Genomic DNA, 15,087 nt, shown 5'->3' with positions numbered 1-15,087 from the left:
AAACGTCAAGTCCACCCCAGCAAAATGTTGATTTGAATAAATAGAGAAAAATCAAACTCGCATAACACTGAAAATGTCATCGAAATCGGATGTAAAATATGAAAGTTACGACATTTTAAAGTGTTGCTAAATTTCATAAAACAGTTATTTGCACATGGGAGGCAAGTCACATCACCCACTCACTATTTCTTTTGTATTTTATTATATGAAGTATGAAATATTTTAATTTTCTCCTCATTGTCATGCGGAATAAGTTTCGTTCCTCCCTGGAAATGTGGAATTCGATTGTTTTAACATTTTGTGGTTCAAACAAGATTGTCATAATTGTCAAATCCGTAAAAAAATAAAATATTGTATAATTCAAACAATAAAAAACAAAAGAAATAGTGAGTGAGTGAAATCATCGACTCTCTCATTGCATATCACTAGTTGAGCATAGAACTATTTTGTAAAAAATAAGCGACACTTTAAAAGGTCATAACTTTCTTATTTTCCATCCGATTTTGATGAAGTTTTCAGCATTATTCTTGTTTGATTTTTTCTATGTATTCAAATCAACTTTCTGGGGTGGACTTGACCTTTAATTAGGTAGGACTATTCAAAACAAAAACGAAACCATTACGATGTTACACCTTTTCACAATGAATATAATGTGAAGTACTATTACCACAAAAAAAGTATTCAGGCTTAAAATTGAAATTTATAATCAAATATACGTGAAAATAAGCATGCAAGGTTGATTGTTCCGTTATCGAATTTCCGTTAAAAACCTGAATTTAAGTATATGACGTCACTTTAGCGCTACTGTAAAACAACATTGAAACAGATAAAATAATGAATATCATGCACTAGCTATTCTTCATTGATTTAGCAAATATTGATGTATTTAAATATATAAAAAATCTGACCTTGATATACATTTAAGAATATCTTGCTCATATTACAGGTGGTTAAACAAAATATTTCAGAATATAGGCCTATATATATATATATATTTCAAATACACAAAAATGTATACATATTTTGGAAGAACTTTATAATGATTGATTCATGTTGGCTATTGTAACTTTTCTTTTTTTTAATCAATGATGATCGCTTCTACTTTTAAGCCATCCATATCAATAAAGCGAATCACTAATGTACTATCTCCTATGGGTATTAATACTATATCGAATGTGTTTCATGAACATGCATATGATAAAATATATTACTGCGATAATGCACATGATAAGATTTCCATTGTCAAAAAAATTGCAGATTGGTATTAATGAAATGTTTTAATGACTGCCATGTCTAATAATAAAACATAAAAAGCTGAAACCTGGTGGATAGAAAAAATGTATTACTGCGACAATGCACATGATAAAATTTCCATTGTAAAACAATTGCAGATTGGTATTAATGAAATGTTTTAATGACTGCCATGTCTAATAATAAAACATAAAAAGCTGAAACCTGGTGGATAGAAAAAATGTATTACTGCGACAATGCACATGATAAAATTTCCATTGTAAAACAATTGCAGATTGGTATTAATGAAATGTTTTAATGACTGCCATGTCTAATACGAAAAGATAAAAAGCTTAAACTGGTGGATGAAAATGGCCCATAGTCTGAAGTTTGAACTTAGACCAGAGTCTAGTTCTGCACGTGCTAATATTACTAGTATGTGAAACCGAAAATGGTAACATTGTTTGTTTAAATTGTATATCTCTCGTAATTACTGTGCTCTTTCTTTATACTTTAATGGTGAACATGGTGAAGAAAACTATTTGATTTATCATTCCCAGATAGCTATGAAAGGTTCGAGCATCAAATGAGATAATAAATTGAACATGTACTGTTAGACATAAAAAAAAGAAAAAATACAATTGGCTATTCATAATTAAAGGCTTGGGTAGCCACAAATTTATTCCTTGGGAATGTTTCATATATGGACCTGTCTAACGTTTTATCCGACAAATCCCATTTCATATCCGACAGTTACCATGGTACCAGTGCTTCTCAGCCAATTAAAATTAAGGACAGTTGTCAGATCCGACAACGTGTCGGACGAAAAATGTTTAATGATACGCTCCCCATGCAGAGGTTAGCAGAAACCCCAGTTCAGAATATGGACCAATGATTGCAACATTTTATTTTCAGCTAGCTTGAACAGAATGATCATTAGGTGACACGACATTTGCTCCTGCGACAATTGCTCCGGGCTTAATTTCGTCTAAGATGTAAGGTTGCAATATGGTTTTATGTTAGGGTTAGGTTTGGGGTATGGTATAGTGTTAAACCAAGGGTTGAAATTTGTCATTCGATTAGTGTGTGGAATTTACAGCAGATCAATTGTCGCCGGATCAATGTCATGCACTGTAAAAAATGAAGTGCTAATATAGCACTTACAGTGCTTGCATAGTGATTGCACTACGAGTACTGATTTTTTAGTTCACATTTAAACAAGAAAATCGGCACTCGTAGTGCAGTCACTATACAAGCACTTTAAGTGCTAAATTAGCTCTTCGTTTTTTACAGTGTAGGGTGTAGTGTTAAACGCAGGGTTGAAATTGGTCATTCGATTAGTGTGTGGAATTTACAGCGGAGCAATTGTCGCCGGATAAAATGTCATGGAACCGATCATTATGATAGGGCGATAGGGGTGTTTGGTGTTTCTTTAAAGTGAGATGGCTAAATCTTGACGATCGCCTTGCCGAAGTTTTCCCCAGTAAATAGCTGTTGGAAGGCCTTTGGCGTGTTCTCGAAGCCATTAGTGACATGCTCCTTGTAGATCAGCTTTTTCTGAAAACGAATGAAAGAAAAAAAAAGCAATTCATAATGTTAGACATCGCTCAAAATTCTGAAAAAGTTATAAAACCCATATATGTTTTTAGACAAGTTTAATAATGTTTAACAATGTTTAATAATGTACAGGGTCCCGTCTTACAAAGGGTTGCAATAGAGTGAAATAAAACGCAAACTGCCATCGGTATTATTCTACGGACATAACCAGGATATTAGGTGAAAATCCTGAATAATTAATTCGTTAATTTGTCCGTAGTTAAGTTGTTGTAGGTAGTTAAGTTGGCTGTTAATTCATTTATCGTATAGTTCAGTTGATAAGTAATTGAGTTTAGTTAATTATGTTAAATAGTTAGGTTGTGTACTGTGAAACGCTTACATAAATTGTAATAGGCGCTATATAAATATTGAATTATTATTATCACTATTAGGATCATGTAGAACAAGAAGTGTGTGTATCAAAACGCAATCCATACCTCATTTAGCCACGCCATTAGTTGTTTTACAGCTACCATATATTTATCCTTGTGATCAAACACCAGGAACCCTTCGATTGACAATCGTTGAAAGATGATGGCAGGCTGGAGGATTCTCGCTGATCAGAGAAAGAGGTGAAGAAAAACAATTATTGGTCAGGTTATGTTTTATTATTAATATTATTAATATTATTAATATTATTATTATTATTATTATTATTATTATTATCATTATCATTATTATTATTATTATTATCTTTATCATTATTATCATTATAATTATTATCATTGTTATCATCATTATTATTATTATTATCATCATCATTATTATTATTATTATTATTATCATTATTATTTGTTTGGCGTCACCTGTGCCTGGGAGGCGAAAAGCAAACTGAATCACTACGACCCGCAGGTCTCTCGTCCCGATATAACTGATTTGGGGGAGTGCAGGTGGACCACTACACCGGGGTTTCCCGAATAATGCAGTGGGTTCTTAATGTGCAAAGGTGGTGTCTCTCCTCTACACGGGGCCTCCATTTAACGTCCTATCCGAGGGACGGAGTGTTTTCCATTGTAACATAGCCTGTGTCTATGAAACATGGGAGAGACGTTTACACACAACGCACTGGCTTCAGTCATCCGCCCGGGGTGGGCTCAAACCCACGATCTTTGGTTCGACGGGCAGACGCCGACTGAGCCAACAACGCTCTCGTTTATTACATTTTAAAATCTATAAATCACTAGCTTAATGATTTAGGGGGGCTTTGAGCACTTGACCTCCCCTTAAAAAATCACTACCAAGAAAAATGAAAGAAAAGGAAAGGAAAAGGGTGAAATATCGAATAAAATAAAATCAATTATTCGGTAAAAAGTAGGTTTCATGTTTGAACATTTACGTTACCCCACCCCCCCCCCCGGAAAACATGAATTAACATGATAATAATTATAATAACAAACATCCAGGTCCTTTCTTAACCAAGCTGCTATCATTGACTTCATTATAATTTCTTATGTTTTAAAGACATTCTTCAATGAAATTATATATGATTATTGTATATATATGTATATATTCATTTATGTTTTTATCATTAATTTGTTTACGTAATCTTTATAGGGAACTTTGATGTAAAAGATTGGTATGATTATGATATTTACGTACCCTTTGGGGATTCCTTCGCATTGTAGGCACTGATGGATCCACATACACACACACGCCCTTTAGCATTCATATTGTAGATAACAGTACTGGAAAATTCGCCTCCGATCTATATAATAATAATAACAATAATTATAATAATAATAATCATTTCTAATGCGCATTTTCTAATGAATTACTACTCGAGGCGCTACATACACAGTAAAAAAAATTATACAACGCTGTTTACTATATGAACCTTACAGTAATTGTTTAAACAGTTTAAACAAGTGTTTAAATCTTAAGCAACAAAGTTTAATTTTCAATATCTAATCTTCAATAAATTAAACATGATTGTTTAAACGGTTAAACAAATATTGTAAGGTTCATATAGTAAACAGCGTTGTATAAAATTTTAAACAGCGTTTTTACTGTGTATTAAATTTTTTTTTTATATCAACAATCAAAATCATCAAACATAGAATTCATATGAAGAAAAAACATGGACTTCTCTAATATGATTGTAAAAATAGGTAATATTTGACACTTGATTGAAATGTCATATTATATTGGATATAAGATAAAATTATATAACCATCATGACATATACGTTCACACAGAAAAGTGTTATGTAATAATTCCTCAAAACTTCACAAAAATAGGCCTATGATTTTATGATCGACGTTCATTCATTTGTTCATGCCGCCCCAGTTTCATGGAACATATTTCAAAATTCACTGAAAACAAAATTATGGATGTATTGGAAAAAAAATTAACAGCTCTTAATCGATCGTAAAAAAATGTTGGAATGATCTTTTTAGATTTTCTTTATGAATAGATGTTTAAATTGTAATTTTGTTTCCTTAAATGTTAGAGGAATAAGAGAATACGCGAAAAGGGGACGAATATTTTCATGGTGCAAAGAAAAAGGGGATGTAATTTTTTTACAGGAGACGTATAGTACAAAAGATGTAGAGGATAGATGGAGTTCTGGGTGGGATGGGTCATGTTACTATAGTCATGGATCAAATCACAGCAGAGGAGTACTCATTCTTATCAAAACCTCGCTAGACTTTAAACTTATAAATATAAAACACGATGACGAAGGGCGATACATACTCATTGATTGTGAAATCCAAGGACATAGAATGGTCCTTTGTAATGTATACTTACCTACGAGGGATAAAGAAAATCATCAAATAAAATTTTTAAAGGATATGCTTATAAAATTAAACAAAATAAATAGTTGTAACAAACCTGTTTTAATGGGAGGAGATTTTAATATTATTATGAATTCTGAATTAGATTATAATGGAACAGTGAAACAAAAATTACATGACAAGGTTAGTAAAGAAGTAGAAAATTTTATGGAGGAACTACAATTGATAGACATATGGAGGGAGAGAAATCCATTGAAAAGACAATTTACCTTCACTAAAAATAATCCGTTTATGCAAAGCAGATTAGATCATTGGCTAATATCAGATGAATTGGTAAATGTTGTTATTAGGTGCAAAATTTTACCATCTATAGCTCCTGACCATTCAGCTATATTTTTGTTCTTGTATGATAAAACTGATAAGGAAATGCGTAAAAAGAATGGTTCTTATTGGAAATTTAATAATAGCCTTTGTGGTAATATAGAATATGTGAAAAAGATGAAAATAGAAATACTTACATTAAAGGAGAAAATAAAGACAGAAGTTAAAGATAGAAGAGTTGTATGGGATTATTTGAAAATGAAAATAATGTCTTTCACAAGAACTTTTTCGAAAAAACTGGCTAAGGAAAAAAAATTTAAAAAAGAATCTCTCGAAAAGGAATTGGAATGTTTAGAAAATAGTTGCGTAAATTCAGTAGATGAAGAATTGATTAAAAAGATAGAAAAGAAAAGGAAAGAACTTGCAGATAGTTACGAGTATATTAATGAAGGTATTAAAATTCGGTCTCGTGCAACATGGTACGAAAGTGGAGAAAGGGATACAAGGTACTTTAGTCAACTATTACAATCTAACAAGAAGAAAAGTACTATTACAAAATTAGTTAAGGTTAACGAAGAAATTACTGAAAATGAGAAAGAAGTTTTAAATGAAATTAAATCATTTTATACCCATCTTTATGCTAGGGAATACACGGAAGATTTTAGGGATTTCTTTAAAAATGTACCAACGTTAACATCTGAAGATTCTGAAAGCTGTGAAGGGGATATATTAGAAGAGGAGTGTATTTCGGTACTGAAAGAAATGAAGCAAAATAAATCCCCTGGAAACGATGGGTTAACAGTTGAATTTTATTGTACATTTTGGGCTGAAATAAAGGATGTATTGATTGGGGCATTCAATGAAGCTTTTGCTCTTGGAGAACTTTCTGCATCACAAAAACAAGCAATTATTATTTTATTAGCTAAAGAAGGGAAAGACCCACATTACGTAAAGAATTATAGACCCATTTCGTTATTGAATACATATTATAAGATCATATCCAAAGTTTTAGCAAAACGAATTAAAGAGGTTTTGGAAAGCGTTGTATTAGCAGATCAAATAGGATTTATTAAAAACAGGAATATAGGAGAAGCTATCAGATTAATTGATGATATGCTTTTTCATACGTTATATAATAATATCCCTGGGTATATGATAGCAATTGATTTAGAAAAAGCCTTTGATTCGATATCCCACAAATTTTTACATCACACATTAGGTTCATTCGGTTTTGGCCAGCAATTTCGCAAATGGGTCAAAATATTGTATACAAATAGCCAAAGTTGTATTTTTAATGGAGGAGATTCTACAAGCTATTTTCATGTGGAAAGAGGGGTAAGGCAGGGAGATCCGCTTTCACCATATCTTTTCATTTTATGCATAGAAGTATTAGCGCATAATATAAGATATAATAATGATGTTAAAGGAATTTCCTTTGGAAAGGAAGAAGTAAAACAGGTTTTGTATGCAGATGATATGTCTATTTTTGTCCGAGATCTAGATTCAGTCAAAAAAGTAATAGAAATTTTAGAAAAATTCAGAAAAGTATCAGCGATAAGACGAAGGTTTTATTACTAGGTTCCTCTCAAGGAAAATCATATGATTTATCTTTTGGCCAAAAGGTGGATTTTATAAAGATTCTTGGTGTATTTTTTTCTTTAGATGTAGAAGTAAAAGAAAGATTGAATTATAAAGAAATATTAAGTAAAATAAAGAAGTTGTTAAACTGGTGGAAGCAAAGAGATTTAACTTTGATGGGCAAAATACAATTATTAAAGCAATTTATCTTTTCAAAATTCATATATGTGGCATCTCTCACACCAATCCCAGGATGGGTTTATGTTGAACTTGATCAGTTGGCTTTTACTTTTTTGTGGGTTGGCAGAAATAAGATCAACAAAAGAACGATGTATTTAGATTACCATCAAGGCGGCTTGAAAATGATGAATTTTCAATGGTTAATAAAGGCACAGAGAGTTATGTGGATTAAACGACTAAAAGAAAATAATGCAATGAAATGGAAACAATATTTCAATTATGCCACAAAACATCTAGGAGGAAATTTTATATTTTCATGCGATTATTTGCTTGGAGTGTTGGAGATAGCATTGCCGCAATTTTATATAGATTTGCTAGAAGTATGGATAGAGACGAAGGATTTTCGATTAAAATCTGAAACATATAAAGGAAATGAGATATTTTTTAACAATAAATTTGTACGAATTGAAGGGAAATGCATATTTAACCAAAAAGTATATGAAAAAAATATTTACAGACTGAAACATATTATGGATTGTGATGGAAACTTAAGGTCATTTTCGTACTTCCAAAGACAGGGTTTAAACATAAATGATTTTCATTTGATAGAGTCAATTTATAAAACTTTTCCAGTCAGCTGGAAACGAAATATGAAAATAGATAGCAAAGATGCTTCTCTTAGGGAAGAAATATCATTTATATCTGGAAAAAGAATTTTGTCAATAGAGGAGTTAGTATCTAAAAACGTTTATGCAAATTTTATGAAATGTAACTTCACAATACCTGATGTTTTCGAAAGGTTAAAAAACAAATATAGTTTTTCTTATGAAAAGATTGAAAAGATTTTTATGAGACCAAGACAATGTACTCTGAACAGTAGATTAAGAGAGTTTCAGTTTAAAATGTTACACGGCATTGCTTATACAAATCATCACTTGTTCCGTTTTAAAATCTCACAGAATAATCTTTGTTGTTATTGTAAAAAAGAGGAAGAAACATATCGGCATCTATTTTTGGAATGTGAATATGCTTGTCTGGTTTGGGATAATTGTAAGAAGATGTTTGGTTTTATTTCGACGGGCAATTTAAGCTGGGAGGAAATTCTTGTAGGTGTAGAATTAAAGGACGAAGGAAAGGAACGTTTAGTCAATCATTTTCTAATCTTTGTTAAATTTTTAATCTTCAAAGGGAGGGAAAAGGGTGCACTTATAACCATGGATGAAATTAAAAGGAAATTTAAAGAAGAAGAATGGGAAGAAAGAAGGCTGGCGCTAGGTAGAGGTAAGATGTCTCTACATTTAAGGAAATGGGAAAATCTGAATTAAAAGAATATATAGGGAGAGTGAGGCAAAGTTATATATACAACGAGAGACAAAACCACACAAAAAATACAAAAATAAATAAATACGGAGAATTGTAGTCCCTTCCATGTAGAGTATAGGCATAAAAAGGGGAGGGTGCTCCTAACCTAGGGACGGGGGGGGGGGGTTGGGAGGTAGAACAACACTTTTTATCTTTTTTTTCTCTCTTATCATTCATACATCTTGTTAATATTTCATTTTGTAATTGCTGAAACGCATTAGTATTAATTTCTAGTATCTTTGAAGTTTGATGTATAGTTTGTATAATTATATTTGTTATGGATTTATTGTATAATTTATAATCATGTTTCAAATAGTTTGTACAACTTGCTTATGGAATGTGAATGTTTATTTTGATTTGAGAGAATATAATAAAACATCCTTTAAAAAAAAAAAAAAATGTCATTTCGTCTTTGTTTTTCTTTCTTATCATTTCGCTTTTTATGAATTTCAATCCATATTAGAGACAAGTATAGTATGTTTATGCATTATCATCATTTTATTTCTTTCTATTCTCAATGACCGCTGTACAAGTCTGTGATACTTGTTTTAGTGATTGGATAATTTGTTTATAAGATTTATATTGTTACTGTATATTTGAATTGAGAATAGATATAAAAACATGTTATAAAATAACTAATATTAAGTCGAACTCTGAATGAAGACTATTGATTTTGGAAACATTCAAAGGGTATAAAATCAAAAAATTGCAATCGATTTCAAATGTGACAAAATCAATTAAACATTATTTTTGATCGATTGTACGTCTTGTTCTGTAGTTACAATAGGCTATCTTCGAGATGATGCCTTGTAATTGATCTAAAAAAACAAACAAGGCGTATAGCTTTGTAAGATAACGTATTGCATTCGATATTAAATATGATAAAATCAATCAAAATACAGTATTCGAATCGATTGTAAGTCTTATCACACATGTCATCGCCAGCACTTATCCCTCCTGTTCTCCCTAGCTCTCCTCTCTCCAAGTTCCCTCTCCTATACTCTCTCCCTCTGTCAGTCTCTATACACTTACACACACACCCACACACACACACACCCTCACCCTCTTTCTCCCTCTGTCACTCTCTCTTCTATACTTACACACACATACACACACAAACCCTCTTCCCCTCTCTCTCCCTCTCTCACTTTGTCACACTCACTATATACTTACACACCCACACACACACACTTTCTCCTATACCCTCCTTCACCTTTGGGTGCCACTCCCTTTCGTTTCTTGTCCATATCTCCCATAGTCTTTTACTTAACTGCTACGTCATATCCGATCTCCCTCAGGTAAACACAATGCAAGCCACACTGTGAACACACTATGTGGGATACCCTGTGAACACACTGTGGGAAACTGTGCCAATTCTATAATACTTACGTTATCGAAGTAACAATCGATACCATTGGGTGCAGCCTCTTTGAGAGTCTTGTCCAGATCTCCCATAGTCTTATAGTTGATTGCTACATCATATCCTATCTCCTTCAGGTATTGGACTTTCTTGTCAGACCCGGCGAAACCAATCACTTTACATCCCTATGGAACAATAAAAAAGAAATAGAATACTATGACCCGTATTATTCAGGTATCGGACCATCGTCAAGTTGCCACGCAGTCCCAGAAAAAACAATAACTTTGCATCAATATGTAATAATCATCATAATACATAAAAATATGTTATTATTCCGAAGTCTCGTTTAATTCGGGTCACGGTGTAACCAGGGGCCTCGCTAGGCCTTTTTCAGTGGGGGGGGGGGGGGGGGGGGTGAAGGCCGTGACTACCGACAAATATCGGTACCGATTACCGACGTCCATGACTTATGGTAGAGTTCCTTATTCTTCTCAGTTACTTTTTCTTTCGTCATACCCAGGGGCAGATCCAGCTTTCATCAATAGGAGTGGCCGTCAAAACTATTTTTATTCACATGTTCCCCGTCGCGGCCGCCAAAATCCGATTTTTTTCTCTCTTTTCTTTCAGTGGTTAGTCCTAACTAAATTTCCATTCATAGAAACAAGAATATCGAATACCATGCCAGCGCGAAGCGCGAGCTCAATTGTTTAAATAGTTGATATATTTACTTTTGTCAGACATTTATTAATCCTATCCTACTCAGCCTAAGGAACTATAACCATGGATCAATCACAACGGTTGATACTGAACACATAGTAGACGATAAACCTCACGTAAATGCTAATTATACACAGAAAAAACTGTAATGTTAACGTGTGTACATAGAGGACCACACCAGTTATTTTACACCGGTGTAAAATTGACAGTGTTAGTTTAACACCTATATGTGTTATTACAACACATTTGATTGTTACATTTACACTCTTTGGTGTTATGTTCAATCTCTAGGGTGTAATTTTAACACCTCAGGGTGTGGTCTTCTATTAACACCAACTAGTGTCAGTTTTACAGTGTGATCATTTATAAAGTTATTATTTTGTTAAACCCCATTGGAACGCCTTTATGGAAACTCCTTTTCATGATAGTGGAATCAGAAACTGAGCTTGATCAGATTCTCTTGACTCCTGAAACAATTGACTCATCAGTTATAAATTTTCTTACTGGGAAGATTTAATGTTTCTTTAAGAAACCTGCCAAAATTGTCGGGTTTTTTTTTAAATAGTAAGAATAAAATACATGTAAGTAACAGTAGTAATCGTCATCGTAATAGTTGGTTCAATCGTAATTGCCAGGAAGCTAGGAATAGGTATATTCATGCTAAGGTTAGATATAGAAATAATTGATCTAGGTATGGGTAAGCTTGGTAAATTGCCAATTCGTCTACTGCCAATTCGTCCGCTCACCACATGGTCTACCTTCATTCAGCATAATGCCATTCCATCAACATTTCGTCTATGACAATTTCGTCTCATAACCAGTTGGTCAAATATCCATTTAATTTTTACTCATTTTGCACAATATAACACTTAGTCCAAATAGAGCAAATGGTATATGGACTAAATGGCTATTGGACCAACTGGCATTAGACTAAATGAAAGTAGACCATGTGGTGAGTGGACGAACTGATGGTAGACCGAATGACAGTAGACGAGTTGGCAATTGGACGTATTGGAAATAAACCGGGTAAGGATTATAAGTAGGTTATTAAATTAGCCAAACTAAAGTACGAATAGGATTTTGTAGAGAGAATAAAGACATCGAAATCTAAGAAAGGGGTATTTTGGAAATTATTGAAGGACTTATTCACTAAGCATGAAAACAAAGCTGATTTTGATCTGCTTGTGGAACTGAAAGCAATTATGGCAACTACCATGGTATTAAACAGGGCTCAGCAGCTAATCAAATTCAAAGTTACCATGGTAGTTGCCATAATGGCAAAGTTACAACAGTTGCAAGTCCTTTATGAAACGGGCCCCTGGACCCAGCTCAACTCCTGACCATTCACCACTACATTCTCTAGGCAAGAATATGTATTTTTATGACATGTTCCTAATTTATGACCTTGTGTGTCCTGAAATAAACAAATTATGAATATTTCTACAAATAAGGCCAGGTTAGTTCTACAACACTATTCGGGGGATATGTTTAACTATTTTTGTAAGCAAGTGGAATAGTTGCTCGAAGGTTCAGAACCTTGTGCCGAATCATGTTTGAATACAACTCTAAAGATTAATATATTTCTTATTCTTGAAAGTTGAGACTTCCCTGTGAATGCCAATGATTGATAGTTGCTTTACAGTGTATAAGTGAAACATTATATGTAAATGAGAAATACCCAGAGCATGCATGCAAAGTAATTTCTTGTAGGGTTAATGGGAGGTACAAGTATTCAATTTTTAATTCAATTACTTGTGAGTTACATTCTTTTATTTTCTGGCTCACCAATATACGTTTAAGACATATGCATCATTTCTACCTTCAGGAAACAGAACTGCACCTTCATGTAGTCAACAAGGACAAGCGAAGGAAAGGAAGATTGATTTCTTCATTACCAAGACAAATACAGTAATGAAACAGAGACTTGATGAACAAGTAGCAACCATGATATTTGCTATAAATTATCCTTTCAGACTGACAGAGCATGCTGAATTCAAGAAATTGGTAGACATGCTTCACCCTGGTTACACACCTCTCTCTCGAAAGGACATTGCAGATAAGCATTTGCCAAAGGTCTACAAAAAATACCGCAGCCAATGTCAGGAGCATCTTTGGATGAAAACAGAGTGCATGGGACTGGATGGCTGGTCTGATGTTCACAACGAACCAATCATCTGTGTAACAGCAACCACCGCTGAAGGGGAGATTTATCTTTTGGAAACAATTGATACATCTGGTCATCCACACACAGTAGAGTATCTAACAGAACTGGCTACAGAGTCTATCCGGAAAGCTGAAGCTGACTTCAACTGCACAGTTGGTTCGGTTGTCACAGATAATGCAGCCAATGTTGCCAAAATGAGGAGAGAGCTGGCAGAAGAACAGAAAGAGAATAAATTTTTGACCTACGGATGTGCAGCACATCAGTTGAATCTTCTGGTCCATGATCTGGAGACAGCTGGTGTAAAGAATCATGTAGTTCACACTCTCAAGTACTTTTGGAACAATCATCTAGCAGGTGCAGCATTGAAACAGGAGAGTGGCCATAGTCTTGTTCTTCCACATGAAACACACCGGAACACCGTGGCTGATAGCTTTAACTCCTATCTCCAAGAATGGCCTGCCTTGATGAAAATAGTGGAAGAGTTGCGAGACAAGATTGGCCGTGTTATCAGAAGGAAAGTCATCGATCTTTCTCTCAAGAGGTCCGCGGAAGACCCGTTGGCTCGGCTTTCAGCTATTGCTACTGCTCTTGACCGGGTACAAGCAGATGCTTGCAACATAGGAAGGGCAGTAAATATCTGGAAAGAGAAACCCTTTCGAAGAGGCAAAACAGATACAAGAAGGCAATGACACCGGCGCACGATCTTGCTAATATCATCGATCCACAATGAAAGGAGAAACCCTGTCAGAGGGTGAAAGAAATGAAACACTCAAGTTTGCAGGATGCCACTATGAATCTGATGTCTTGCCTACAGTGATGAATTATCTGTGTACATTAGATCATATATTCAGCCGGCTCAAATCAGTTGTAGACATTTGTTTGAGTAAAAAGAAAAAGCTATATTGCACTTTCAATGACTATCGGAAGGCATTTGACTCAATACATAGAGTCTAACTGTGGAATCAACTAATTGATTATGGAATTAATGGTAAAGTCTTTAATATCATTATATATATGTAAAAGAAGGCTAAATCTTGTGTTAAGTCTAATTCTGGTCAACTATCACAAATTTTTCCTTCACTGATTGGTATAAGACAAGGTGACAACTTATCACCCCTCTTTTTTGCAAATTATTTGAATGACCTTGAAAGAATCTTCTGAAATCTTGTTAAAAACTTGCTATTGTGTCAAATCTAGATCTATTTCAAACTGAGGATACAGTTGTTTATCAAAACTTGTTACATTATTTTATGCTGATGATACCGTAATGTTAGCAGAGTCAAAAGAAGACGTCATGCAAAGATCCCTAGATACTCTTTATTCTTATTGTAATGAAAGAGATCTACATATCAACATTTCAAAGACCAAAGCTGTAATCTTTTCAAGAGGCAGAACGAGGAACATCCTCTCTTTGTATAAAGGAAAGTCGCTCATTGATGTCGTAGGTAAATGCATTTATCTTGGTATAACTTTTAATTACAATGATAGCTTTGCTAAAGCTCAGAAGAAATTGTACAATCAAGCCAGGAAAGCTATGTATTATTTGATAGCCAAATGTAGGAGACTTGCTCTCCCGATCGATATTCAACTCAGCCTTTTTGACAGTCTAGTACTACCTATTCTTTCTTAAGGTTGTGATATTTTGGGGCTTCTCTCAATGCCTTCTTGCTGAAAAGCTTCATTTGAAATTCTGGAAGATAGCTCTGAGCTGTAAATTATCCACCCCCACTTACATGGTCCTAGGTGAGCTTGGGCGCTTTCTAATAAAATAAAATCACATTAAATGCAGAATGGTGAATTTCATGGGCTAAACCCATACAAAAAATGGAGAATAATATTGATTT

At 33.8% G+C, this 15,087-nt stretch overlaps 1 protein-coding gene across 1 annotated transcript; it reads right to left on the bottom strand.

Annotated features, from left to right (window-relative positions):
- Positions 1-626: 626 nt before the first annotated feature.
- Positions 627-10,876, bottom strand: LOC129267541 (prostaglandin reductase 1-like). The gene is made up of 5 exons (XM_064104397.1): positions 10,817-10,876; positions 10,392-10,547; positions 4,426-4,531; positions 3,264-3,382; positions 627-2,787 (listed from the first exon to the last, which is right to left on the bottom strand). The coding sequence occupies exons 1-5, from the start codon at positions 10,874-10,876 to the stop codon at positions 2,677-2,679; spliced, it is 552 nt and encodes a 183-aa protein (XP_063960467.1). The 3' UTR covers positions 627-2,676.
- Positions 10,877-15,087: the final 4,211 nt, after the last annotated feature.

Source organism: Lytechinus pictus, chromosome 9, assembly GCF_037042905.1.
Source record: "Lytechinus pictus isolate F3 Inbred chromosome 9, Lp3.0, whole genome shotgun sequence".
Lineage (NCBI taxonomy): Eukaryota > Metazoa > Echinodermata > Echinoidea > Temnopleuroida > Toxopneustidae > Lytechinus > Lytechinus pictus.
This window is presented reverse-complemented; position numbering and strand designations above follow the sequence as displayed.